Source organism: Physeter macrocephalus, chromosome 18, assembly GCF_002837175.3.
Source record: "Physeter macrocephalus isolate SW-GA chromosome 18, ASM283717v5, whole genome shotgun sequence".
Taxonomy (NCBI): domain Eukaryota; kingdom Metazoa; phylum Chordata; class Mammalia; order Artiodactyla; family Physeteridae; genus Physeter; species Physeter macrocephalus.
Window position 1 is genome coordinate 29,850,603 of NC_041231.1, and position 27,308 is coordinate 29,877,910.

The following is a 27,308-nucleotide window of genomic DNA, read 5'->3' on the forward strand; positions in this document are numbered from 1 at the left end:
TTGAGTTGGAAATCATCTCCTTGACAGAAAGAAGTACATAGAAGAAGGAGAAGGAGGAGGGGGAGGGGGGAGGGGAGGGGGAGGGGGAGGGGGAGGAGGGGAGGGGGAGGGGGAGGGGGAGGGGGCTTTAGTAGAAAGCGATCCCCAAAGGCAGGAACAGATCACGAAATCCTGGGACAACAAAGCAGGGCTTCATTCCTTCTGGAACCACCTCTCTTAGCAGCACAAGGTGATGACAAATCCCACCACCTCGGCGAGCATCTGGTTCCTCTTCTGACCTTCCTGGGAAACTTGGGGTTCTGATATGATGTTTATGAATGTACTTTGCAAACAGTAGACTGCTACCTAAGTGCAAGGGATTATTTAAAAAGTCAGCTTTGCATCTTTATGTTTTATAAAGGTACTAGGAAAACAAGGAGCACAGTATTATAAGCTCTCACATGCATGGTTGAAAGGAGTGTCAGTAGAAGGGAAAACAAAAACATATTTTTCTGTTATTACAAAAGACGCATCATGTGGGAAAAACTTAGACAATTGCAAAGACATAAAGCCTGAAATGCCTCCTTCCAGGCATACTGGTATTTATCTTACAAGACAAGTATTTGTGCATATTTAAAATCCATTATTTTTCAAATTTAAAAGCCTCTTTTACTTCAAAACAATACATGTTTCTTGTAGAAACACAATAGATAGTTAAAAAAAAATCCATATTCTACCACTTAGGACCTCCTAATCTTCTAGAACTTTAAAAAGTTATGTAATTATTTTTATATTTCATATTTTTACCTTTATTTATTATACAAGGAATACACGCTCATTTTATAAAAATTAGATGAGCAAAAGGGAAACTATGAAATCACCTGAAACTCAAACCTCGAAACAATCGATCACAATCTGTAGTACTTTTTGTTACAGTCTCTGGACTTTTAATCAAACATGGGACTTCCCTGGCGGTCCAGTGGTTGGGTCTCTGTGTTTCCACCACAGCGGGCATGGGTTCAATCCCTGGTCGGGGAACTAAGATCCCACATGCCTTGCAGTGTGGCAGAAAAAAAAAATCAAATATATGTGTATTTTTGAAAGCATAACAGGTACCCAAAATCTTTTGCAAATATGAACTCATATTGCTAATTTATAACCTGCTTTCCAAATGGAACAATATTCGTACACATTTCCCTATATCCTACAACTTCATTTTTAACATCTGGGTAGAATTCCACTGGAAGGCTGCACTATTATTTATTTAACAGGTTGCCTGAGGTTAAGTATTTAGATCATTTGTGATTTTTCTTTTTCCTCTTAGAAACAACACTGTCGTGACTGTCCTTTAACCACATATTTGTGCTTTTTTTGTAATATTTAGGATAAGCTGCAGCAATATCTCTGCAGAATCCTAAGGCTTTGCAAAGAGGAAGATGTAGACTGCTTAGTGTAGTACTTTTGATCATTTCTAACATTTTTGCTTTACACATATTAGAATATATTTATAAATGTAAGATGATTTAATGCCCTGTGAAATATTTAGCCTGCCAACACTGTCTTTTTTTTTTTTCTTTTTGCGGTACGCGCTTAGTGTAGTACTTTTGATCATTTCTAACATTTTTGCTTTACACATATTAGAATATATTTATAAATGTAAGATGATTTAATGCCCTGTGAAATATTTAGCCTGCCAACACTGTCTTTTTTTTTTTCTTTTTTGCGGTACGCGGGCCTCTCACTGTCGTGGCCTCTCCCGTTGCGGAGCGCAGTCTCCGGACGCGCAGGCTCAGCGGCCATGGCTCACAGGCCTAGCCGCTCCGCGGCACGTGGGATCTTCCCAGACTGGGGCACGAACCCGTGTCCCCTGCATCGGCAGGCGGACTCTCAACCACTGTGCCACCGGGGAAGCCCCCCAACACTGTCTTTTTATTTCAGTTTTCTTCTGATTTAATTTTTCTTTTTAAAAATTTTATTTATTTATTTTTGGGTCTGCGTTGGGTCTTCGTTGCTGTGCGCAGGCTTCCTCTAGTTGCGGCACGCGGGGGCTACTCTTCATTGCGGTGCGCAGGCTTCTCATTGCAGTGGATTCTCTGGTTGCGGAGCGTGGGCAGTAGGTGTGCAGGCTTCAGTAGTTGCAGCATGCAGGCTCAGTAGTTGCAGCATGAGGGCCCTAGAGCTCTCAGGCTCAGTAGTTGTGGTGTACGGGCTCAGCAGTTGTGGCTCACAGGGTCTAGACCACAGGCTTAGTAGTTGTGGCACACGGGCTTAGTTGCTCTGCGGCATGTAGGAGATCTTCCCGGACCAGAGCTTGAACCCATGTCCCCTGCATTGGCAGGTGGATTCTTACCCACTGCGCCACCAGGGAAGTCCTGATTTAATTTTTTCTGATTGTGTATGTCAGTTTCATGCTCATACAAGAAAATTTGTAGACCACAGAAGCATGTGCATTGGGAAGAAGGAAAAAAGTCTCCTATAATCCCACTACCGAGAGAGAATCGTCTCTCTAGTTACCTCCATCCACTCCCTCACCACGCATGACTTTACACAGTCTTTTTCAAAATACTATTTGTAGACTTCTGATTAGGAGGATGCTTTGATGGAGCGTCTAAGTGTTGGCTGTTGTTCAGGGAGATTTTAGCCCTGTTGCAATACTCAGAATTGTTTCTAGTAAGTACCTGAAAGAAATATGCACCTGGGTGAGGCTGTGCTGAGATGCTGTGTTCTTCTTCCCTATCTTAGAAAGTACCATGTGGATAGATCCCTAAGGTTTGCTGCAGCTATGTAGGAACAGGGCATCGGAGGCTTCACCTGGCTTAGCAGTCACAGACTTAGATAAGGAAAAAATGTAAAGGCCAAAGTACAGAAGACAAGTGTATATGGGCCAAGGGGAGGGGAGATAAATAGCTCCTTGCTACACCTGATCCAGATTTGATGTTAGAATATTTCAGGCAACAAGGGCACAATTCTCAATCTAGATAAATAAGTTTACATTTCTGACTATAAAATGAATATATACTATAGGAAATACATTTAAAAGGCAAAAAGAAAAGCTTATTTCACCGTCAATCCATTTTAAGGTTTTATGTGTTTCTTTCCAGTTTCTCGACGCATGCATTTTAAGAGTAGTTAAAGCTCACAGCTTATATACTGGTTTTGTTTTTCCTTTTCCTATTATGGCAGAAGCATCTGCGCATGTCAATAGCTGTGGATGACGATTTCCTCAAGTTCCATTAGTAATTGTATTGCCTTGAGAGATGAGGAAGGAACATACATCAAAGACGCCTGTGAGGGGCAAATGCAGTGATAAAGCAAAATCAAATGGTCTCCTGTTCCCCTATAGCTGACAGTGAGAATACATTTTCCATCCTCGATTACTAAGCTTTATCTTCCTAAGCAAGATAAAGTGGTTGTTGAATAGATAGGTAAGATTCTGCCGTTCATAAGTGAGCCTGAGCTGTAAATAAGTTCAGGGAAAACTGGCTCCTGCTCTGAAGAGATGGACCCAGGGGCACTCATCCCGGAGGAGATGCTTTTATGGCAGGTGGCAGGGGAAACACTCTTGGCACCCCCTTTGTGAGGTGGGATTGGGACTTGTGCATGTGGCTTGTTCAGACAAGCATGTGGAGACCACTTATATCTTGTCTCCCCTTTGATCAAGTAACAAAAGTTAAGGTCTAGAAACACTCAAACCATGTTCCCCAGGGCATTACTACTGTTGCCTCTTTTACCACCCACATCTACCCAGGAGCAAGATGTGGGCAGGGTTACTGCCACTGGCCCTTGTGTTTCCTTCCAGGGAATTTGAAAAAGGTGCTGCTTCTTCTGTATGGAGATCATTCCCTCCATCTGTTAGCAACTTGTAACGCACCGGTTTTGTTACTGACCTTTGCTAAACATCTTTATCATTAAAATACAAATAGGCAATAACTGCATTGTGAACACTGCCCTCCCAACCTGTTCCTGCCGGTTACAAGGCCACGTGCAGTGTGGTGCAGAGCTGGCTGTGTGGTAGCCCTGCTGAGAAGACCAGGTGAGCATCCTGGGCTGGTACTGATTATAACTGGGGTTTGAATTGCTAACACTCCCTGCCCCCCAGCCCTGCCAAAGCCACTGCCTTCTATTTAGTCATTGAACAAACGTGGAGCGTTTGCAATGAGCCAGACCCTGCGCTAGGCCTGGGCAAATCAAGAGATGAATGGGTCATGGCGTTTACCGTCTGCAAGCATACCCTCCACTGGTGATGGCGGGCGGTGGGTAAATGGAAAAATGCAATATAGGGGAATCTACCCTTTAGATGACTGAGTTTTGGAGCATTTTTCCCAGGGCTAGGATTAGGGTGAGGTGAGTTCGGCAGAGATGTGTACGTGTAGGATAGGATCCTATCCTTAAAACGATTTTCTGTTCATCATGGACTTTTTTTGCGTTCATTTTGATTCTTTAATTTATTGCCAAAAAAATCTTGATTACTGAGTTTGTGGGCACCCCTGTACATTTTGCTCCTGAGGCCGAGACCTCACTCCCTTCACCAAACTTGAACTCAAACCAAACCTTGCCCTCGGGGTACTGAAGGTCATCAACTAATACATACTCACACCGGGGGAGGCGGGGGTGGGGGGCTGTATGGGGGTCGGTATTGAAGCTGTGTCATCCTCTTGTTTGGGATTTGGGGTAAAGGTAGACTGGCCTTGCCACTAATTTGCTGCATTACCCCAGGCAAGCTGCTTTTCTTCACCAAGTTCAGTGTCTCATCTGGAAAAACACTAAACTGGGAGAATTATCTTTTTGACACAGACAAGAATGTCTTCTTTTGACAAATAAGTAAACAGGATCATTTCAATGTATGCTACATGCCATATGAGGGAGTGCGTGTGTGAGAGATGTTACAATAGGGGATCAGGAAAGTTCTCTCAGGGGAGGTGGTGAGCTGAAACATCAACGTTAAGTGGACACCATGGCTTGCAATTTGTTTTTTTGACAGCTGATTTTAATGAGCCCTCAGTTTGTGCCTGTTATAACATGTATAACAACTATTAGGTGTCCCAAGTCATCTTTCTCAACAATGCTGTGAGGTTAGGACTCTCGTTATAGCTTTTAAAATTGATATTGATAAGGAGACAGAAGCAACAAGAAGTCAGTTAATTTGGGAAGATCACTAGCTAGCAAGTGGTGGAAAAAGAATGGGCACGTGGTCACGGGGGATTCAAAGCTTGCCGTCAGTGATTACTTAATGAGTATCTTCTGCAGAAGTAGATATAGGGCCATTTTTCAGCCTCCTTCTCCTCATTTACCAACACTTAGGAAATACTAAATAGATTCCACGCATGGTGCAGACTTTTAAAAGAGTCCACTTTGGGGGTGATGGGACTTCGGTATCTTGATCGTGCTGCTGGTTACAGGTCTGTATGAATTAGTCAAAACTGGCAGAACTGTGCACTAAAATGGGTGATTTTAACTGTAGGTGAATTATATTTTAATTAAAAAAAAAAAAATCTCCACGCCCAACCCTCCACCTCCGCCCCCTATCCCAGCTACAGCAGCAAGGGCCCTGAAGTGGTCCCTGCCCCTAACTTACGCGGCGAGGGTGAGGGAAGAGACTTCGGGGGCGGGCCCAGGTGAGGGAAGGGAGTAAGCCCCGGTGGGCCGGCCGGGAAGCAGGGAAAGGGAGAAACTAGGCACAGCTGGGCGCCCCCCGGGGAGGGACGGGAAGGGCCCGTGGACCGCGGGGCGAGCCCGGGGAGGGCGGGGTGATGCCGGGAGAGAGGGAGGGACCTGCGGGCGGGAGGGCGAGAGGCACAGGCGAGGGAGGAGGGCGAGGCGTGTGCTCCGGAGCCAGCCTGGGGCTGCGAGGCGGAGACAGCCCACCGGCCGCCGAAGGTGCCCGCCGAAGGTGTCCGCCCAGGCGACCCGCCCTCGCGGCCGCGGTGCGGACGGACCGACGGACGGCGCTGCTTGCAGGAGGCGCCCGGACATGTTCAGCCGGAGCTCCCGGAAAAGACTCTCCAGCCGCTCGGTGAGTGTGCCCCGCCCGAGCGGGGCCAATCCCCGGGTACCCCGGCCCTCCGCGAGCGCCCCTGCCCAGACTCCTTCCGCCCGGAGGCCGCGCACCTGTGGCCCCAGGTAAGGCGGCCCCGCGGGCGGGGGTGTGGCCCGGGCGCACGGGAGCGCTCGTAGGGGCAGAAGGGGTTAAGTCCGGATCCCGAGTCCCGGGGAGAGCCAGACCGGGAACCGTGACCCTGAATGTCACCCCCCCCCGCACCCCTCCTTTGACCCTTCCCTTAAGGCAGGTCGCATTCCCAGCACCCAAGCTCCAGCTTCTTGGAGCTCTAGCCGCGGACTTGACTTTGGGCTGTTTTTTGGGGTGTCCCGTGCTGCCCCCTTCCCGGGAGCCCCAGCCTGGTCCAAGGCGAGCGCGTGATGGTCGCTTCTTAGGGACTCTGGGAAGCAGAAAGGTCTTGCTTTTGTTTCTTAGAAACCCGTGACCAAGGTGTCTGGGGGAGACAAAGCCCCAGCCAGGGCCATTTCTTGGTGGCTTAATGCCCACGCCAGAGACAGCCCGCCTAGACTTCCCCAGGCGAGATACCAGCCCAGGGGCACCGGCAGCGCCCCACCCCAAATCCCCTACCTCGGAGAGGAGCTTGGGAGTCAAATCAGAGGAGGTGGCGTGGGAGAGGCAGGCCGTCCTGCCTGGGGCACAGTGGGGCTTTGGAGGGAGCCCCGGCGGCGGAAACATGTTTGTGTTGTCTTTTTGTTTTGAAGTTGACCGGACTGGGGCGGATCGAGAGAGGCCAGCCATGTAACGCCTGTGGTGACCAGTGCCCAGGGTTCGCCTTGCATAAATGGAGGTAGGACCCCTTACATGGGATTCCTAAAGACACACCACTGCAGGGGGGAAATCTATACGTATATGTCATGTATGTGTATATATGCACACAAGCACGTTTTTCGCCTTTTAAATTCACACGTAAGTCACATGGAAAGAATGCAAAGGCTGTTCTTTTAAAAGTGGGACTACATCTGCTACAAATATTGAAGGTGAAAGTGGTGACCAGACACTGAGAATGCAGGAGAGCCGGGCTCAGGCTGCATTTCCCTGATGTGAGAGTTTTGGGTCTCTCGCACCCACCCTCTGTGTATCTAAGTCACTCTGTCCCAAGCGATTCAACTTAGGCACGACAGTTTTTCCAAGTGCCGCAGTACAGCATGTGTAGGATTCCTGGGACTAGCTGGTGTTTTCCAATTGTGTTTTTAATTCAGCCTCTGTAACTCTGGGTCCCAACCACAAATCTACCACTGCCTGCCTGTGCTGTGTCAACCCTCTTCGGTGGCCAGATGTTTCTTATTAATGTGCCGTGAATGTTGACTTCCAGGCAGCCCCAGCCTGGATTGGAATGATTATGTTTGGGGGACAAGGGATCTGGGTGCCCTCCCAGTACATCTGGCTGCTGGGGCTCTGGCTGGGAAAAGTCAGGGTGCGCGCTTACAGGCCCTCTGTTTGGTGATATAAAGAGAAGAGATGGATCCTTCTTGGCAACTTCATGAAAAGGCAAAAGCAGTTGCAGGAGAAAATTCTGCAACATTGTAACCCGTTCTCTCTTTGCTTAATGCATCTTCCTGCCCCCCCACCCCCCATGTCCCTTTGAAGAATGCTGTTTCTGGATACTGGGGAGAAAGGCCTGCTCTGATTTGGTTTGGTTTGTTTTTTTTTTCCCCTCTGTGTGTGCTTCTCTCCTTTCTCCCAATTGGTCATGTGGGCTGGGCACCCAGTTATAAGGAAACTCCCAACCAGCTCCTTCAGAAATTAAATGCTTTTGTTCCTGCCTCAGATGGGTCTGGCAGCCTCTTTGCCTTTGTTTCAGGACACTGAGTGCAGCCCTTATGGCTCCCTAGCATTTAATAACTGCTGTGGCAGAGGCAAGGCCGGGCGACCTTATAAATATATAATGCGCAGACATAGGCATCTATCAGTCCTGCCGATGTCGTAGCCCAAATAGGTGTGCTCTGGACTGGCCCCTGCTGTGTCCCCAATGTGAAAGTGGCGATACATGGGAATAGGTGCAGAAGCGTCTTTTTTTTCAGCCAGATCCCGTGTGACAGTGTTGCTGATCACTTCCTGTTTGAACCATCTTGTGCTCTAATGGGGGTGGGAGAGGCCGAGTGATGGACAAGAGAGTGATTTCCGGCTCCTCCCCTACTCTGGAGCCTTTGGGTCAACTTCTGACCAGAGGCCTATGGGGCGATGGTACAGTGTGGGTGTGTACCCAGGTTCCCCTCCTTTCGGTGTCTGTGACCTCTGACCTCCAGCCAGTCACTCTCCCTACTTCTCAGTTTCCCTGTTCCATTAAGTGGGAATAATTATGGTACTTAACCTCACAGCTTTATTGTAGGGATGAAATGAGATCTTGAAAACACATCGTTTGCCCCATACCAGGCACACAATAAACATTAGCTACTTTTGTCCATTATTTTTAGCTTCCTCTCAGCTGTTGCCCTGGAGGAATCATAACTAGCTCGCTTGAGGCTGCTGGGTGTCCCGGTCACTTTAGACTGTCATGACCACAGCTTCCTAGAGGCCCTTAAGCCGTTTTAACCCAGCTGGTTTTGTGAGGGGAAAAGGAGCGTTTGATTTTCAGCCCATTATGGAGCCTTTCTTTCGGAAAGAGCCTTTCATGAAGCTGAGATGGGTTTTCATGCAGAAGCGGTTTCTTCACTAGCAGCAGAAAAGCCTCCATGAATGCGGCTTTTATGGTGTTTCCACCCATTGCTGGAAAGGAAGCAGATCCTTGCTTTTCGCCCCCTCCTGTTCCCTCGTGGGCATGTTTTGGGTGACCTTTTAGAGAAGGGGGACAACCATTTCTGGGTTATGGCACAATATTCTTTTTGGCAGTTTGAAATCCACAGTATGCACTGTTTCTACTTCTCTGACTGGGGTCGGGGGGCACTCTGAGCCCCTGGGAGAGACAGTTGTATCCGGATAGGAGGAAAGGCTAGCCTGACACAGGCTGAAAGGCTGCCTTTGGTCTGTTGCAAGGAGAGTGAGTTTCCCTTGCCCCCGAGTACCAAGGCACCCTAAATATTACCGCTCATGGGTGTCAGCTTGTGCTTCCACATGCTCCCCGTCCAGGCTATTGTCCACACAGCAGGCAGCTCCTAAAAGCAGAACGGACTTGTGCTCCTGCCTGCAGCACGAAGGTACTGAAGTTCTTGGGAGGAAGCCGGTTGTAAACAAACCTGGCTTCCCTTTCTGGTGTGCTGGAGAGAGCTGGGGCTTTGAAGTCCGGAGGGAGCAGGGCTGTGGTCTTGCTCTGGTTTGGCCAAGCTGTGTGACCTTGGGCGAAAGACTCAGGCTCCCCTGAGTTGCATTTTCCTCAGCCGTCACGCTGGGATCTCTCCACTGAACAAATATTTGAGGGCCTGCTTGTGCCCGGTGCTCCGCTGTGCCGGGGATACGGCAAAGAACAGAATAGACAGGATTCCTGCCCTCGTTCAACAAATAATTACAATTTAGATAAGGTGGTCCGGAGAGGACTCTCTGAGGAGGTGACATTTGCACAGAGGCTTAGATGAAGCAAGGGAGGAGGGTCCTGTTGATGCAAACCTGAGGCGGGAGCCGGCCGAATCACCGTCTCGTGGGAGCCTGTTAGAAATGTGAAGTCTCAGGCCCTGCCCTGGACTTGCTGAATCTGACTTTAGGCCTTAACAAGATCCCCAGCTGATTCAGGTGCAGGACAAAGATTGAGGAAAGCTGAGTTACAACACCTGGCACTGCTTCAGCCAGCTGGCTCTCTGCCCCTGGGGCTTCCGTGTGTGAGCAAAGATGCCTGAGGTTCTGTGGAGGGCTGTTATCTTTTATGGAGATTTTTCCGGAGGGCTCCTTCTCCTTCCCCATTTATATTGTCACCCACACCTTTAGGTGGCAAATGTGGGGATTTTTAGGATTTAAAAAAAAAACAAAAACAAAAAAACACAAAAAAACAAAACCCACAGGAGTTCCATGTGTTGCAGAGGGCTCATGGTCTTTCGCCAAAGCGCTCTTCTCCACCTGATGTAGGGCGGCTGGGGAGCAAAGATGGGCACTGCTCCCTGCAGGTGACCTGGCCCCAAAAGAGCAGCCCCTCAAGGCAGCCCGGGACAAATCCCGCAGTGGCCGGGCTGCTGAGGGAATTCTCATTAACAGGAAGATTAAGGCATCTTTGTGGACTGTGACCAGAAGAAAATCATTAATAACTGGGCACTTAGTGTGCTCTGCCGCGAGACAGCTTTCTGAGTGAGGATTAATTGGACTTGCTTGTTGGTACCCAGTTTGAGCAGGGAGGGGGAAATAGCCATTGTTACAGTGACGATTTGCCCTTTGAATGCCTAGGCGCTGAGGAATAATGATTATAATAATGATACCAAAGCAACATCAGCAGTGATAAGGCTGTGCTTGTACTTACTCTGTCCAGAGCTGTCTCCCCACCTTTTTATCGATACGTACATTTCTGTTGCATCCTCACCAAAACCCATGAGGCAGATGTGGTGATTTTTCTGATGAGAAACTGAGGCTCACACTTGTTCAAACAGTGGCCCAAGGTCTCCTGGCTACTGAAAATGAAGGTAGGATTTGGCTCTAAAACCCAGGCTGGTTTCCCTGTGACTCCCTGCCTCTTGTGACTTCTCTATTCTAAGGCAGAGGTCACAGACTAGAGGCCCTCGGCTCACATCCAGCCTGTGGATGGGTTTTGTTTGGTCTGCACAGTGCATTAAATGAGGGGCTTTTTCTAACATTAAAGTCCAGGTTTCCAGCTTCTCTCGAAGAATCCAAAGATGTGGTAACACGGGGCCGACTTTCCTATGCGGCAGTAGCTGGCAGCACACAGGCGGTCTCCCTTTAGATGGGTGTGACCTTGGCTCACCCTAATCACCAACATTCCAGTCGCATTCGGGGACCTCTTCAAACACTTAGGTGACCTGTCAGGTCCTGGAAGTGACTGGAAATTGTGAACCCTAAATGAGTATTCTCATCTCTCCAAAAATCATATTTAAAAAATAGTAATATCTTCTGTCATATTAGCTGCCATTTTTAAAGCGTTGACAATGCCAGGTGAGTGTCTCACATCCTTCCAATCTTTCACTTGCAACAGACCTTGGAGTTGGGTGCAATTATTTACACCCCTTCTGATAGTTAAGGAAAGTGAGTTCAGGTTAAATAACTTGCCTAAGGTTCTGCAGCCCCTTAGTCAGTGGGGCTGTGTGACTTCCAACCCTGTCTGACTTGAAAATTCTGTGTTCTGGGCCAGAAGTTCTCAAACTTGGCTGGCATATGAATCACCAGGGGATCTTGTTCAAATGCAGATTCTGATTCAACAGGCTTGAGGGCAGAGGACTAAGATGCTGCATTTTTTAATAAGCTCCCAGGTGTTGCTTATGCTTCTGGTCCAGGGACATACTTTGAATAGGAGCTGGCAAACTCCTATTTGGTCCTGCTGGCCAAATCAGACCCTTCACCTGTTTTGTATGATTCATGAGCCATGCATGGTTTTAACATTTTTTAATGGTTGGGAAAAAATCAAAAGAAGAATATTTCATGACATATGCAAAGTCTATGAAATTCAAATTTTAGTGCCCATAAATTGTTATCTGAACAGAGTCACTCCCACTTACTTACATATTGTCCGTGGCTGTTTTTGACCTACAGCAGTAGAGTTGAGCACTTGAAACAGAGAAGGTACAGTTTACAAAGCCAAAAACATTTACTCTGTCCATTTACAGAAAATGTTTGCTGACTCCGGATCTATACCACTAGTAGGGGAATATGCAAGTAGCTTCTATTAGTTTTAGAAGAAAGGAATCTGAGAACCTTTTGGGAGGTTCAGAGCTAAAGGAAACATCCCCTCCAACCTGGATGAGAATGGTGCTAAAATCAAAGGCAACCAAAGAACCAGGGAAGAGACTAAAGCCATTTCTAAAGGGCATGTGGAGATGAGGCTGGCAAGACCAGATCAATGAACTGCCTGGTGGATTCTAAGCTCCTTGTAATCCCTTTAACGTTTCAGCTTTGCTGATAAATGTAGATTTGACTCTTGGATTAAAAGGCTGGCTTTCAGAACAAGCCTCCCGGAGTTGCACTTTGATGAGCGGCTGATATGGAAAGCCCAGAGCAATGGTAGCCTTGTGAAGTCATTTTAATTATGCAGAGTGGTTAGTCTGGGGACAACGGCCGCCTTTCCAGGCAGGATGCTTGGCCTCTGAGCGGCTGTTCCCCAAGCAGCGCTCACTGGGTCAGCCAGGACTGCGCCTTGAAAAGCATCTTTCCTTAGTTGCCCAGGTAATTGTGTTGATTGATGACTGGGGTGGTAATTTGGGGAGATGCCGGCCTGGTTTCCTTTAGTGGTTGTAATTTGGCTGAGAAATGGGTTCCCACTGATTTTTTTTGCTTGGGCAGGAAAAACCGCTCTGTCTCAGTCAACTGGTGTGCCAAGAAAAGGGGGAAAAAAAGGAGGTGGGGTGCGTGTGCATGTGTGTGTCCACGCACATGCGCCTAAGAAATTCTTGGAATCCTCTAGGTAGGGAAAGATGCTTAGCAGCTAAGAAATGCTGGTTGGCTCACCTTCCTTATGTCATTAACATTAGATAATATGCCCGGTAGAAGCTGAAGCACCTAAATAGAGGTTTTTCTTTTGAGGAAATATGTATGTTCATCCCAAAGTATCTGTATTATCTCTGATTTTGAAATAAGACATGGCCATTATAAAAGATTTAAAAATCACGGGCTTCCCTGGTGGTGCAGTTGTTAAGAATCCGCCTGCCAACGCAAGGGACACGGGTTCAAGCCCTGGTCCGGGAAGATCCCACATGCCACGGAGCAGCTAAGCCCGTGCGCCACAACTACTGAGCCTGCACTCTAGAGCCCGTGAGCCACAACTACTGAGCCTGCGTGCCGCAACTACCGAAGCTCGTGCGCCTAGAACCCGTGCTCCGCAACAAGAGAAGCCACGGCAAGGAGAAGCCCATGCACTGCAACGAAGAGTAGCCCCTGCTCCGGCAACTAGAGAAAGCCCGCACACAGCAATGAAGACCCATCACAGCCAAAAAAAAAAAAAAAAAAAAAGGTACACGAAATTTCAATTTTGAGTCCATAAATAAAGTTTGAATGGAACACAGCAATGCCTATTCATTTAGCATCATCTACGGCTGCTTTTACAGTAGCAGAATTGAGTAGTTGAGACAGCCCTCATGGTCCACAAAACTGAAAGTATTTACTAGCTGGCCCTGTGCAGAAACAGTTTACTCACCTCCACAGCTAGAAATATATGTTGTTTATGGCTTGGGATTTATTTCTTCAGGTTCATTCAAATTATTATTTATTAACAAGATTTTATAGAAAATACACGTTCCACGTATGGTCTTTTATAGCTTACTTTTTTCATACTTAGAAATACGTTTTGGACATGTTTATATGTTAGTGTATAAAGATCTAATATATTTATTAGGTTTTAGAATCCAGTATATGGGTTATCATTGAATTAAATATATATATATATATATTTTTATTTTTTATTATTATTATTTTTTTTGCCGTACGCGGGCCTCTCACTGCTGCGGCCTCCCCGCCGCGGAGCACAGGCTCCGGACGCGCAGGCCCAGCGGCCACGGCTCACGGGCCCAGCCGCCCCGCGGCACGTGGGATCCTCCCGGACCGGGGCGCGAACGGCCTCTCCCGTCGCGGAGCGCAGGCTCCGGACGCGCAGGCACAGCGGCCACGGCTCACGGGCCCAGCCGCTCCGCGGCACGTGGGATCCTCCCGGACCGGGGCGCGAACCCGCGTCCCCTGCGTCGGCAGGCGGACTCTCCACCACTGCGCCAGCAGGGAAGCCCCTGAATTAAATATTTTTGGTTCATGACTGCTTTGGCTGTTTTCCCTTGTTCCTCATTATACACCATATGACAGTAGCTTTTCTTATGCTACGACATGCCGATGTGGAGCTCTTGTCAAATTGTCCTCCAAAGAGATGTCGCCAACTTCCCCCCCCTTTCCTGAAAAGGTTGGAGTGTGTTTGTGTGTTTTCTTTGGGCTGAAACTTTGAAACGTCTCAGCTTTTGGAGCGACCTGGCAATTACTCCTTGTTGAATCAGCCTGAGTGACAATTTGTACCCGCTGAATAGTGAGAGAACACAGAGCACTGATGTCAATCATCTTTTTTTGCAGAGCACATTTTATTTGTCTTTAATTCCCAAAGTGATAGCTGCGTTCTCTTGAAAGGTTGTCATTCATCCTTATGCTTCTGTTGTTTTAAGGTTGGTGGGTTGAGGGGAATCTAATGAATTTGGTATCTTGTGGTCTCGCAAAGCTGGAAGATTATCCTTTAACTCTGCGATTAATGAGTATCCCAGAGGGCATTGTCTGTGAACTGGGGGAGCATTCCCTAAAGGGAATGATTCCGAGATCATTGAGCATTTTGAGGTCAAAAGGATTCTACCTGCATTGTATATGAGAGAGCCTTGGGGGTTGAACTCTGGGAAGAAATGTGTATTTCTAGGCGGTGTCATAAAAATTTCTGCGAAGCTTGTAAGGGCTGCTGGGGGAGCATTCTAGCTGTGTGGTTACAGGGACAGGCTTTGAAGATACTTTGCTGGAACTGTAGTCTTGGTTCTGCCTCTTACAGGCTGAGTATCCTTAGGAAAGTGACTTAACCTTTCTGAGCCTTTCTTGGTTTTCTCACCTGAAAACCTATCTTGGTTTTCTCATCTGCAATGTGGGAATAATATTACTTATTACCATGAGGTTATCTTACGTGGTTATTGTGAGAGTTAAGTGGGATAATGTGTGCATCGTGCCTCATTGGGCCTGATGCGTAACGTGGGCTCCATATACGTTTGTGGTTGGAAGAAGGGTTAATGGAAACATAATTAGATAAGGAGCAAGAACACCTGGGTTCCACGGCCCTGACATTGCAGGTTATGTGACAGAGAACAAGCCACTTCCCCACCATGAGGCACAGCCCTTCATTTGCTAAAAATGGGGGTGATGATTCTTGTCTTAGGGCCTTAACTCAGAAAAGAGATAGAGTCGAGTCCCCCCTGATGTGAGGATTTAGGGTCTAAAGGAATGAGACTTCCTGATGGAATAGCAGATTCATATGGCCCATCACAGACACACCCGGGGACATGTACACTTTAGATGAAATGGAGTTTAGAAGAATTGGAACTTATACCCTCACAGTCTCTTTGTTTAAGTGAAATATGCATATGATGTTTGTAAAAACAATGTGCAACTTGTAACGGGAAGACGACAGTTAGACGCTGCCCTTGGGGTCAGTATATAAAAAGGGGCTTTTTTGTGCCTGGCACCCATGAAAATTCATGTCCAAGGTGAATACCACACGTTATCAAGGCAATACTTAATTCATTTTACCCAAACCTGCTTAATAAGTATGATTTTTTTGTGGCGCCTAGTGTGCCATGCTAAACACTTCCATTTACACAGTCACCAGTCCTTAAGCAGAAGCTTCCTTTTCTAAGCCATGAGAAACAAGGATGTTTATACAATATTTGAACCCAAGATGATACCCTGGAAGCTCCTGAGATAAGATCTGGACTGTACCTACATTTTGTTGACATTGTACAGGGTCTAAAATTTTGATTAGTTGCCAACCTGTGATATTTTGGGTAAAAATTCAGATTTAAGGTTTTCTCTGGAATGATGAAAAATTTATGAAAATTTCGGGCACTTCGTATTGCTTCCATTGTTTTAGATAGAACACACGTGTTCGGCTTTTTCCACAATCCCCACCATTCCCTATTGTTTACCTGACCTGCCTCACCCATTTACATTCCTGGCTGGCTGCTATAGTCGTCTGATGTTGTGACTGCTGATTTGAAGAAGCGAGTGAGGGAATATGTACTATTGGAAGGATGATAAGAATGGAATAAAGGTGCCACTTGGTGGGAACAGCTGTGCTATTAAGCAAAACATCCAAGCAGCTAAATCCTCCCTGTCCTGGAGATGCTCTTGGGATGGAGCTGATACGATTGAGGACGTGCTGTGTGCTTGGCTTCTTTCATGCATCACCTCTTGTCATTCTCAGAACAATTTTCTGAGGCATGTACTTTATCTTCTCCTTTCTAAATCTGAAGAAACTGAAGCCCAGGGAAGTTAGGTAACATGCCCTAGGTCATGCAAATAATAAGTAGTGGAGTCAGGATTCAAAACCAGGTCTTGAGGGCTGGAGATCACAAATTCTTTAACCAAGAGAGACTCTTAAGCTTTGTCATTTTGACCCTCCTGGTCTAAATATAAAACAGTACCTTGGCAAAAACAGAATCTTATATTCTCACTGGCCTAGGGATGAGATCTAATTGTTGTCAGAGATCTGAAGAACCCTAGGCTAGTTGGCTTACTTGAGGCTGGGGTCTTAAAGGTGAAACTCCGATAAAATTAGAGGGTGTGGTGTTGAGCTTATTGGGGTATCTGAAAGGTGAGAAATTGAATTAAATATAATGCGATTTCCAGTAAAAGGCTACTTGCAATTTTCTAATCAGATCTGCATACATTAAAGGAGGCTCCATTCAGCTTGTTTATAGCTTTGGTGTTAAATTGGGGGCTCTGGGGAGTTTGTGAAAGCAGGCAGGTGGGGGGCATTCTTCAGAAATGCCATTTGCATGTTTGCTAGAGGAAACATCCCCCAAAGGGATCAGTCAAGGGGGGGAGTTTACAGTGCATCCCTTCAGCAGCCAATTTGAGGTCAAAACAAGCTAAAAATAAAGAAAATGGTCATTATCCAGTCTTGGGACCTGTTTTTGAACTTCTTCCCATTGCTTTACCAATTCTGACACCATGTTGCAAAACAGACCCAAGCACATTGGACTGTCAGAAGGCATTTAATGAGAACATTATTTGATTTTATGTTTGGTAAACTAGTTGGTGGTGCAGAAACTGCTTTCACAATTCTTTAAAACTGACTCATTATGTGTACATGTAACACCCAGAGCGGGTCCTCCAAGTTTGCGTGCTGAGGAATTAGGCCTCCCGGGGACTTATTAAAAGAATGCAGGTGTTTTCTTTCTTCAGCGACACTATGAAATGACTTTAATAATACAATTTCTCAAAGTCTTTTGTTCTGCAATCATGTACCCAGGAGTGCGCCTGTCATTTGCATCCTTGATGACTGGGCCTTTGGAGCTTCTCCAGCGACTTAGTGAGTTGTTTGGAAATCATAACGACAGGCTTCTTTCATCTTTATGAAGCCCCAGATTTGGAGACAATAGATATCTGGGAGAGTCTCCATCGTCTTGGGTCTGGAAGATTTGGAGCCACAGGGAAGGACACATACGTATGTTTTCCTCTGCTCTGGGAGACAAAAGCATTTAATAGATGTGTCCACCTGCTAGGGATTTTGGCTAATTTTTTTAAAACTTCAAAATCCTGGCGATAACAGCGTTTTAAGGCAGTTTTATTTATTATTTTACATTCATTTTGATCCAATTGTTGCATAAGCGTGCAGTGTAGACAATTTGGAAAATTCAGCAATGTGAAATGATTTATTTAAAAAAAAAAAAAGAGCGTTAACTCCATCGCATGAAGAGGAAGGAGTATAGACCTCTTAGCTTTAGGGTGTGATTTCCTTCTAGTCTAGTTTCTTTATGGTAGAGTTTTATGTAGTGGTACTAGTTTTCTAGAGCTGCTGAAACAAATTACTACAAACTGTGTGGGTTCAGACAACAAAATGGATCCTCTTACAGTTCTGAAGGCTGGAAGTGTAAAATCAAGGTGTCGGCAGGGTTCGTTCCCTCTTTTGGCTCTGAGGGAGAATCCATCCCTCGCCTGACTTAGCTTCTGGGGACTCTTGGCAGTGCTTGGCCTTCGTGGCTTACAGATGTGTCACTCCGTTCTCTGCATGCGTCACCACATAGTGTTCTTCCTCTGGGTTTCTGTCCCCTTCTCTTCGAAGGACTTGTCATTGGATTTGGGCCTACCCTAATCTAGGATGATTTCATCAACTTAATTATATCTACGAAGACTCTTTTCTAAATGAGATCACTTTTAGAGATTCCAGGTGGATCTTTGAAGGGACCACTATTCCACCCATTATAATAATTCTGGAAGTAAAGCATATATATATATGTGTATATATATATATATGTACACATATATGTGTACATATATATACACAGCTTCATATTTGTAAGCAATGTGTCCAAGTTGGACATTCTAAACGTGTTATTTGTGAAAGTACAGTGGTGTGGGAGGGCTGGGCCTTGACTCTGGGGCACCTTTGTGGGAAATACAACTTACTTCTCTTTTCTGGGCCGGTTAAATGTTTGCAACAGGACAGGATTGTACAAGCTGCTCTTAGCAGAGGGAACTCGGATGGAATTTGCTGCCCATATTGATGAATTCAGCTGTCTGAATCAGTTGACCCCTGGGTCACCCTATGAAGTCCATCCATCTTCTTTGAGCTTTTGTTGGGCCTTGCCAGGGAGATGTATAGGAAATGAAGTGGTAGTGTGTAGACAGTTATTTGTGGGAAGAGCTTCTCGCCCTAGGGCCTTTTAATTAATCTCTAGGCTGTATAACCAATTCGCTTTCAAAGGGAAAAAAAGTGGGCTTCCTTAGAAAAGGAAATTCTTCATCACCCTAGAAATAGGTCCCACAAAATCCTGCCGGAGCTGACTCACTCTATCCCTCCCCCATCCTTATCCCCCTTGCCCCCTGCCACTTCTCCATAAACACAGAAGAACTATAGCATTAATTGTACTTCCTCATTCCCTGATGTCTGTTAAATCCAGCATGAATGGATCTTTAACTCCATCGCATGAAGAGGAAGGAGTATAGACCTCTTAGCTTTAGGGTGTGATTTCCTTCTAGTCTAGTTTCTTTATGGTAGAGTTTTATGTAGTGGTACTAGTTTTCTAGAGCTGCTGAAACAAATTACTACAAACTGTGTGGGTTCAGACAACAAAATGGATCCTCTTACAGTTCTGAAGGCTGGAAGTGTAAAATCAAGGTGTCGGCAGGGTTCGTTCCCTCTTTTGGCTCTGAGGGAGAATCCATCCCTCGCCTGACTTAGCTTCTGGGGACTCTTGGCAGTGCTTGGCCTTCGTGGCTTACAGATGTGTCACTCCGTTCTCTGCATGCGTCACCACATAGTGTTCTTCCTCTGGGTTTCTGTCCCCTTCTCTTCGAAGGACTTGTCATTGGATTTGGGCCTACCCTAATCTAGGATGATTTCATCAACTTAATTATATCTACGAAGACTCTTTTCTAAATGAGATCACTTTTAGAGATTCCAGGTGGATCTTTGAAGGGACCACTATTCCACCCATTATAATAATTCTGGAAGTAAAGCATATATATATGTGTATATATATATATGTACACATATATATGTAAATATATATACACAGCTTCATATTTGTAAGCAATGTGTCCAAGTTGGACATTCTAAACGTGTTATTTGTGAAAGTACAGTGGTGTGGGAGGGCTGGGCCTTGACTCTGGGGCACCTTTGTGGGAAATACAACTTACTTCTCTTTTCTGGGCCGGTTAAATGTTTGCAACAGGACAGGATTGTACAAGCTGCTCTTAGCAGAGGGAACTCGGATGGAATTTGCTGCCCATATTGATGAATTCAGCTGTCTGAATCAGTTGACCCCTGGGTCACCCTATGAAGTCCATCCATCTTCTTTGAGCTTTTGTTGGGCCTTGCCAGGGAGATGTATAGGAAATGAAGTGGTAGTGTGTAGACAGTTATTTGTGGGAAGAGCTTCTCGCCCTAGGGCCTTTTAATTAATCTCTAGGCTGTATAACCAATTCGCTTTCAAAGGGAAAAAAAGTGGGCTTCCTTAGAAAAGGAAATTCTTCATCACCCTAGAAATAGGTCCCACAAAATCCTGCCGGAGCTGACTCACTCTATCCCTCCCCCATCCTTATCCCCCTTGCCCCCTGCCACTTCTCCATAAACACAGAAGAACTATAGCATTAATTGTACTTCCTCATTCCCTGATGTCTGTTAAATCCAGCATGAATGGATCTAGGCTTTTCAGAATAAATTATGTGAAATAAAAATGAAAGCAAATTATGATTTTTTTATCATCATGTTAGCTGTCATGAATTGAACATTTACAATGTGCTAGGGACATTATATTCTAAGCGTGTTTCTTGTATTCTTATTTAATTCTTGAAACCTGTTATGAGAGAAACACCATCATCCACGTTGGTTTCATGAGGAAACTGAGAGCCTGCAAGTGAGTTACTTTCCCAAGTTCGCGCAGCTAGTTAGTACTCAAATCAAAGTTAAATCTTACAACCCTGGCTGTTGTTTGGGCTCTTAAACACCATATTATGTGCCTGGCTCCGCGGGCCTCTCACTGTTGTGGCCTCTCCCGCTGCGGAGCGCAGGCTCAGCGGCCATGGCTCAGGGGCCCAGCCGCTCCGCGGCATGTGGGATCCTCCCGGACCGGGGCACGAACCCGTGTCCCCTGCATCGGCAGGCGGACTCTCAACCACTGCGCCACCAGGGAAGCCCCCAGAGGATTCTTATTGATTCTAAACCATAGTTTTCACACGTCCGTATTCATCAGAATCACCTGGAGGGCTGCTCCCCTCCCCCCCTCAGAGTTTCCCATTCATTAGATCTCGGTTGATGCTTAGAATTTACATCTAATAAATTAGATGCTTTCGTTGTTGCTGCTATTGGTCCAGGGAACACAGTTTGAGAAGCGTCAGTCAACACCGTAGCCCAGCCCTCCAGGACTTACATAGTCACATCAGTTTATCAGACCAGATAAACACGATTTCAATGACTGTCAAGTGTAGCAGTCCATACGCTTTCTTATCACAAAGTAGTGTAGGTTACTCTTACATGGTTGGTATTGATGTTGAGGGCTAGGAGTTTAGATTGGAAAGAAGGTCCCCACCTCCCACTTAAGCTTTAGTAGTTTCTTGGCTTCTTCCTCTTTCCTATCACCATGGAATTTAATAAAGTAGTTTTTAAGCTCTTTCATCAGCTGGAAAGTAGAACCAGCCAAGGTCTGGTATCTGTGAAGATGGCTCGAGATTAATGAAATGTTCTAGCCCCACCAGATAGTAAAATAGATTATAAGGCTACAGAAATGAAAATAGTATGGTATTGGAGCAGGAATAGATTCCTGTGACAGACTAGAAAATCTCCAAAAATCGACCCAAGTATTGTGGGACAGTGGTCTATGGTAAAGGTGACATATAAAAGCAGTGGGGAAAGATTCAATAAATGGTGCTAGGACAAGCAGCTTCCCATTTGGAATAAAAAGAGATTAATCCAAAACTTTTAAAGAACATTAAAATTTGAGGGGCTTCCCTGGTGGCGCAGTGATTGGGAATCCGCCTGCCAAGGCAGGGGACACGGGTTCGAGCCCTGGTCCGGGAGGATCCCATATGCTGCGGAGCAGCTAGGCCCATGCGCCGCAACTACTGAGCCTGCGCTCTAGAGCCCGCGAGCCGCAACTACTGAAGCCTGTGCACCTGGAGCCCATGCTCCTCAACAAAGAGAAGCCACCGCGATGAGAAGCCCGCGCACCGCAACTAGAGAAAGCCTGCACGCAGCAGCGAAGGCCCAACGCAGCCAAAAAAAAAAAAAATTAAAATTTGATTATGGACAAATGCTTTTACAAGTTTAGAGACTAAAAAGCATATCCAAGTTCAAGTATTTGCTCTTTTTCTCTCACTCGCCTCTTGCTGCACTGGCCACCTTACTGGTCCCCAAACACAGCAGATGTATTCTCACCTTGGGGCATCTGCCCTTGCTGGGACCTCCCCCAGGACCGGCCCCCCAGATACCCATCAGTTTTGTTCCCTCACTTCCTTCCAGATCTCTCCTCCAATGCTGTTTCCTTAAAGCATTGTTCCTTGACCATCCGAAAATAGTACTCAGGTCACTCCCTTTTCCCTTCCTCTGACTTTATTTTTTTTCCCCCAGAACATCTACCAATACCTGACATATTTGTAATGGATTATCTGGCTTTCCTTCTCAACCTCGATGTAGTTACTTTAGCCTACACAAGAATTTAAACTGCACGAGGATATTTTGTTCCATGTTTCTTTTGTTAAATTGTTCAATACCCAGAAAAATATCTAGTGCATAGCAAAATACCCACCAGAATTTGTTGAATGAATGAGTAAATGAATGGATGATAGGAAACCCGGACGTCATAAAGGAAGATGGGTTATTTTGAGATGAAATAATTTTCAAATTGGCAAAAGAAAATTGAAAAAAAAATTAGAACAGATAGGATAGACAGAGGCCTAATTTTTTAAGATGTGAAAATGGCTCTAATAAGAAAATCATGAAATGACTTATTAGAACATTGGGCAAAGGATCTCATCAGGCAGGTGTATGAGAAGGTATCACTTGTTTTTTTAGTAATGTTACCATTTCTAATGTTTCCGTTTATTTGTGACTCCAGTATGTATAGCTGTTAGAAAATATGTTTGGGTAGAATTGTGATGTCTGTTCAATGAACTATAGCATCTCTTTTCCTAGGAAATGTTAAAATGGTATGCATACTCATGTTTGGGCTAAGCTTTGTTGACTTCTGTCAAGAAGATTAAAAGACTTTTAAGATTCCTTAGGATTTGGAGTTGTCCATGGGTGTAAACAAGACCCATAGCTGTGCTAGTGTGATCCAAGAAATGACAGGAAAACGACAAATAAAAGACTATGCTATCTACAACATCAAAAAATCACTTCTACATCTAGGGATGTGGGCATTTGGCCCCTCGGGGATACATTTTTGTTTTCTTGTCATGGTGACTTGGGGGTGTTGCCAGTGGCATTTAGTAGGCTGGGGACCAGGATGTTAACTCTTCTGTGGTCTGTGAGATTGTTCCATCACAGTGAAGGTGATCCTATCTTGAATGCCAGTGCCATTCTCCCCCAGTGAGAAACAGTGGAAAGTGTAGTAAGCAGCAAGTGCCTTTGGGAAGTGCTTAGTACACCTCTGATGTTTGGAAACTTAATTAACTTCTCTGGACCGCAGTTTCCCTCATCTATAGATTGAGGGAGATAGATTATAGAATGGGAAAGGCCCCATCATCATTAATACATGGTGATAGTATTACTAGGGAATATTATTACTACGAATAGTAATAATATTACCATTCCTGCTCAAATAGCCAACTGAGGAGATTTGGGCAAGAAGAAATTTAGGAGAACAGAAATTTTTCAGTCAGTCCCTTTGCTGGATAAGCCATCCTTTTCAGGATGTTCTCACTCTTCTGGTCCCTCTAGTTGTGTTGTAGGGTTGTATATTTACCAAGGGTGAATTTGTTTGTTGCTGACAGTACTTGCCAGTTATACCTGCTACTATAGTTAGGTAAGTTACCTACATAAACCCATGAAATATGAATGTGAGAAGAAAAAGGAGCTGTTACTTCTATGAAAATTAAGCTGAATGCTTGGAAATGACCTAAAACAATTCTAAAAGATTGGGAAAGAGGCAGAAATTGTAAAAGGACTTAGGGCTTGTTTTTTTTTTTTTTGGACAATGTCTTTAAGTTCTGACAGTACTCTAAAAAAAAAAAACAAACACAAACCAAAAAATCCCCATAAAACAAAAAATCTGAACTGGAAATTGAAGAAGATGCATTATAGGTGTGTTTTATGGGTGAAGTGTAAGGTACTCTGTCTGTAAACCCATAAGCAAAATTCCCTCGCCCACTATAAATGAATGTATGGTTATGTATTTCAAGAAAAAAATAAGATATGTATGTATCATTCTTTTGTGATTCCTTAATGTGATAGACACTGCTGGGTGTCCTCATATACATTGTGTACTTCTTCCTTAGAAATATTACCTTCAAAATAATGTCTGGCACATAGCTAGTTAGGACAATGTTTCCTAGCCGTCCTTGCTCCTAGAGATTGCCATTTGACTAAACTCTAGCCAAAGGCATGTAAGTAAAAATAGTAAGTACAACTTCTGGGATGAGCTCTTGAAGGGAAAGCATGTACCTTTTTTTCTGCGACTTCTTGCCCACTGGAATGTGGATGTGATAGTTGGAGCTCAAGCAACTAAATTGGACCATGAGGTCCAAGCCCTCTGTTGAAAAAAGCAGAATAAGACAAGCAGTGCCTGGGTCCCTGATGACCACAGAGACACATCATAGCCTTGGACTGTATAATTCCAGACTGTATTTCCATGAGAGAGAAATTAGTTTTCATTTTGGTTGGTTTTTTTTTATAAATTTATTTTTTTATTTTTGGCTGCGTTGGGTCTGTTGCTGTGCGCGGGCTTTCTCTAGTTGCGGCGAGCAGGGGCTACTCTTCGTTGTGGTGCGCGGGCTTCTCGTTGCAGTGGTTTCTCTTGTTGCGGAGCACAAGCTGTAGGCACGCGGGCTTCACTAGTTGTGGTGCACGGGCTCAGTAGTTGTGGCACGTGGGCTCTAGAGCACAGGCTCAGTAGGTGTGGCACACGGGCTGAGTTGCTCTGTGGCATGTGGGATCTTCCCGTACCAGCGCTCAAATCCGTGTCCCCTGTATTGGCAGGCGGATTCTTAACCACTGCGTCACCAGGTAAGCCCAATTTTCATCTTGTTTAAGCCATTATTATTTTGGATTTTAAGTCATCTATAGCCAAATTTCAAGCCAGCTGGACTATGGCAATAGGATACACATTGTGTTCTCAATGGTTGAAAATCCAAAACCGTTCTTTTAATTTTAGGAATACCTGCTAGGGGCAGATGTGCTTTTCCAGAATATACTGTTCTGAGGCAGGGATGTCTTCATCCGTAAACCCTGACATTTCATAAGTTCTTAGAGTGAATGACTTGTGGTTATATTATAATAGGTATTAAAGAGAGAGTATTTTTTCCTATTGTTCTGCTGCTCTGTGAATATGCGCCATTATCTATCGAGGAATAACCTGGAACATTTCAGGAATGTCATCATGTAGCACTGATTTCACCCGCTGAAAAAGTGCATATCCTGTTTTGGGATGCGTTTAGAACTGCTTATTTTAGGATTAAAGGGTACAGAGTGAAGGAATACGATTATCCCTTTGATGGTCCCTATCATTTTACCAGCAGACTAAGCAGAGGGGTTGGGTTCACATTACATCCATGGAGAAGTATGCCACAGTGCTACTGTGTCGGTGAGGAGTGAAACCCTATCGCCTTTGTGTGAGCACGAAACGGCATGTGCCTTTTTAACCTCTTAATTAAATAATCACCATCCAAAAACGTTTCTTTCTGGAAAGTCTGCCCTGTTGGTTGTATCCCAGGTTAGTTTTGTGTGAACGTCTTTAAGCTGGAATTCGCTTTCTGATGGTTATTCCTGACCAGTTTTCTCAAATTATCTGAGAAGAGTGTTAAATTGGTAATAAAAAATGTCTGGAAAAAAATTGGATGACATTTTGGGGTCAAATTTTCAAAAGGAAGAGGAACGCACTGGGAAATTGATTTATAAAAAGCTTGGAATTTATTCAAGAAAGTTTATTGTGTGTGTACTATGGCTTCACATGCCATAAAATACAGTAAAACTGATATCATAAATGTGTATGTTTTAAATTAGTTAGATGTCCTTTGACGCATATTTATACATATAGGTATGCACATATGTTATACATAGGTCAGTATGAATGTGTATATGTGTATATATGTACATGTGTTCTGTTTTTTAACATAAATGGTGGCATAGCATAGATACTTCCTTTTTGTCACGTAACAATAGATCTTGGCGGGCTTTTAATATCAGTATTTATAAATATTCTCACAGAAAAAAAGACCACGTAATACCCCATTATATAGCTGTGTCATAATTTTTTTTTTTTTTTTTTTTTTTTTTTTTTTTTTTACCGGTTCTCCACTGATGATCATTTAGGATGTTTAAAATTTCTAGTTAATGCAATGGTGCTTCAGCAGACATTCTTATTTGCAGCTCGTCGTTGCCTTTACATGTGACAGTACCTGCAGGATAAATTCCTAGACAAAGAATCACCGAATCAAAGAGTGTGTGCAAATTAATTAGTTGAATATTGCTAAATAGAAAAAAATGGTTTCCAAAGATGTTTAGATCTATCAGTGTGTATGAGGGTAAAAGATTAAATTTAAATGGCCAAGGATTTATCTTGAAGAAACTTTTTGGAATGCTATTTAAAAATTTTATTTTTTATTCTGGCAAGATATTCATAGCTGGACTGCCATTTTGATTCATTATGTTGATATGCCACCCTGAAGTTTTTGCAAAACCACTATATTGGATTTAACCTCCTTGTACTGAGATAGGAGCTTTTAAATAATTTTATCCTGATAGAGTCTCTATGGGAATACGACAGACCATCCTTACTGTAGACAAGGATCAATATGATGTCAACATTGAGCTACTGATAATGCCCGGGGTACTGAATTTTGGTGTTATCAGGATGAGAGTTTGTGTTCAGCCGCAAGAATGGGTGGAAGAAGGCAGAGGGCTGGGTGTTAATGATCTGGGTACTGTTCTGCCCCTAATTTTTTTTCATCTTATCTGAGTCTTGATTTACAGATCTGTAAAAATCAAGGGGTTAAGTAAATTACGGAAGAAAGCCCCTCTCCCTCATTGCTCCATTGCTCCCATCACACTCTCTAGCAGTGTTTCTTTTTTTTTTTTTTTTTTTTGCAGTACGCGGGCCTCTCACTGTTGTGGCCTCTCCCGTTGCGGAGCACAGGCTCCGGACGCGCAGGCTCAGCGGCCATGGCTCACGGGCCCAGCCGCTCCGCGGCACGTGGGATCTTCCCGGACCGGGGCACGAACCCGTGTCCCCTGCATAGGCAGGCGGGCTCTCAACCACTGCGCCACCAGGGAAGCCCTCTAGCAGTGTTTCTTAAACTAAACCTTGAACCCAGTTTGAATATCACAGGTTAACTGCACCTAGAAGCATTTTCTTCTCTCCGTCTCCTCTGTATCATGCTCTGTTCCAAACCACTGTTATTTCTTGCCTCAATGCTGCCCTGGCCTCCTAACAGATCTCCCCACTTCTGCCTTTTCACCACTCTAATCCATTTTCCACCCAGCACGCGGATACAAAGAAGTAGTTCTTACGAAATATTGAGCAGATAAAAAATATTAATGAAATATGTATAAGGCATAAACAACAGTGATGGGATGGACACCCGTGAGCCTGCCACCTGGTTTTAGGAAAAAGAACCTTGTTATTATCTCTTGTGATTCCCTCCTCTTCCCCCTCTCAGAGGTAACCATTATCCTGAGTTATGACCTTATCGCCATCCTTGCTTTGCTTAATAGTTTTGCCATAAGTGTGTCTCGCCAGAAGTCTTTGCTTCTGCAGTTGTCCTTTGGGGATACGTGTGTAAGAGTTTGTCTGGAGCCAGGTACCCA

General features: G+C 44.9%; 1 protein-coding gene across 3 annotated transcripts in view; it reads left to right on the forward strand.

Moving 5' to 3' along the window:
* Nucleotides 1-5,837: 5,837 nt before the first annotated feature.
* PRICKLE2 (prickle planar cell polarity protein 2) overlaps nucleotides 5,838-27,308 on the forward strand; it is a 343,425-nt gene continuing 321,954 nt past the window's right edge. For 2 of the 3 annotated variants that reach the window (XM_007101292.3, XM_055079949.1), the window contains exon 1: nucleotides 6,738-6,824. Coding sequence is in view for 1 of the 3 variants with exons in the window: in XM_007101290.3 (XP_007101352.1) it covers nucleotides 5,951-5,992; nucleotides 6,739-6,824 (128 nt within the window). In the remaining 2 variants the exon portion in view is untranslated. Of the gene's footprint in view, nucleotides 5,993-6,737; nucleotides 6,825-27,308 lie in introns of those variants that run through there. The other variant, XM_007101290.3, reaches the window with a different exon arrangement.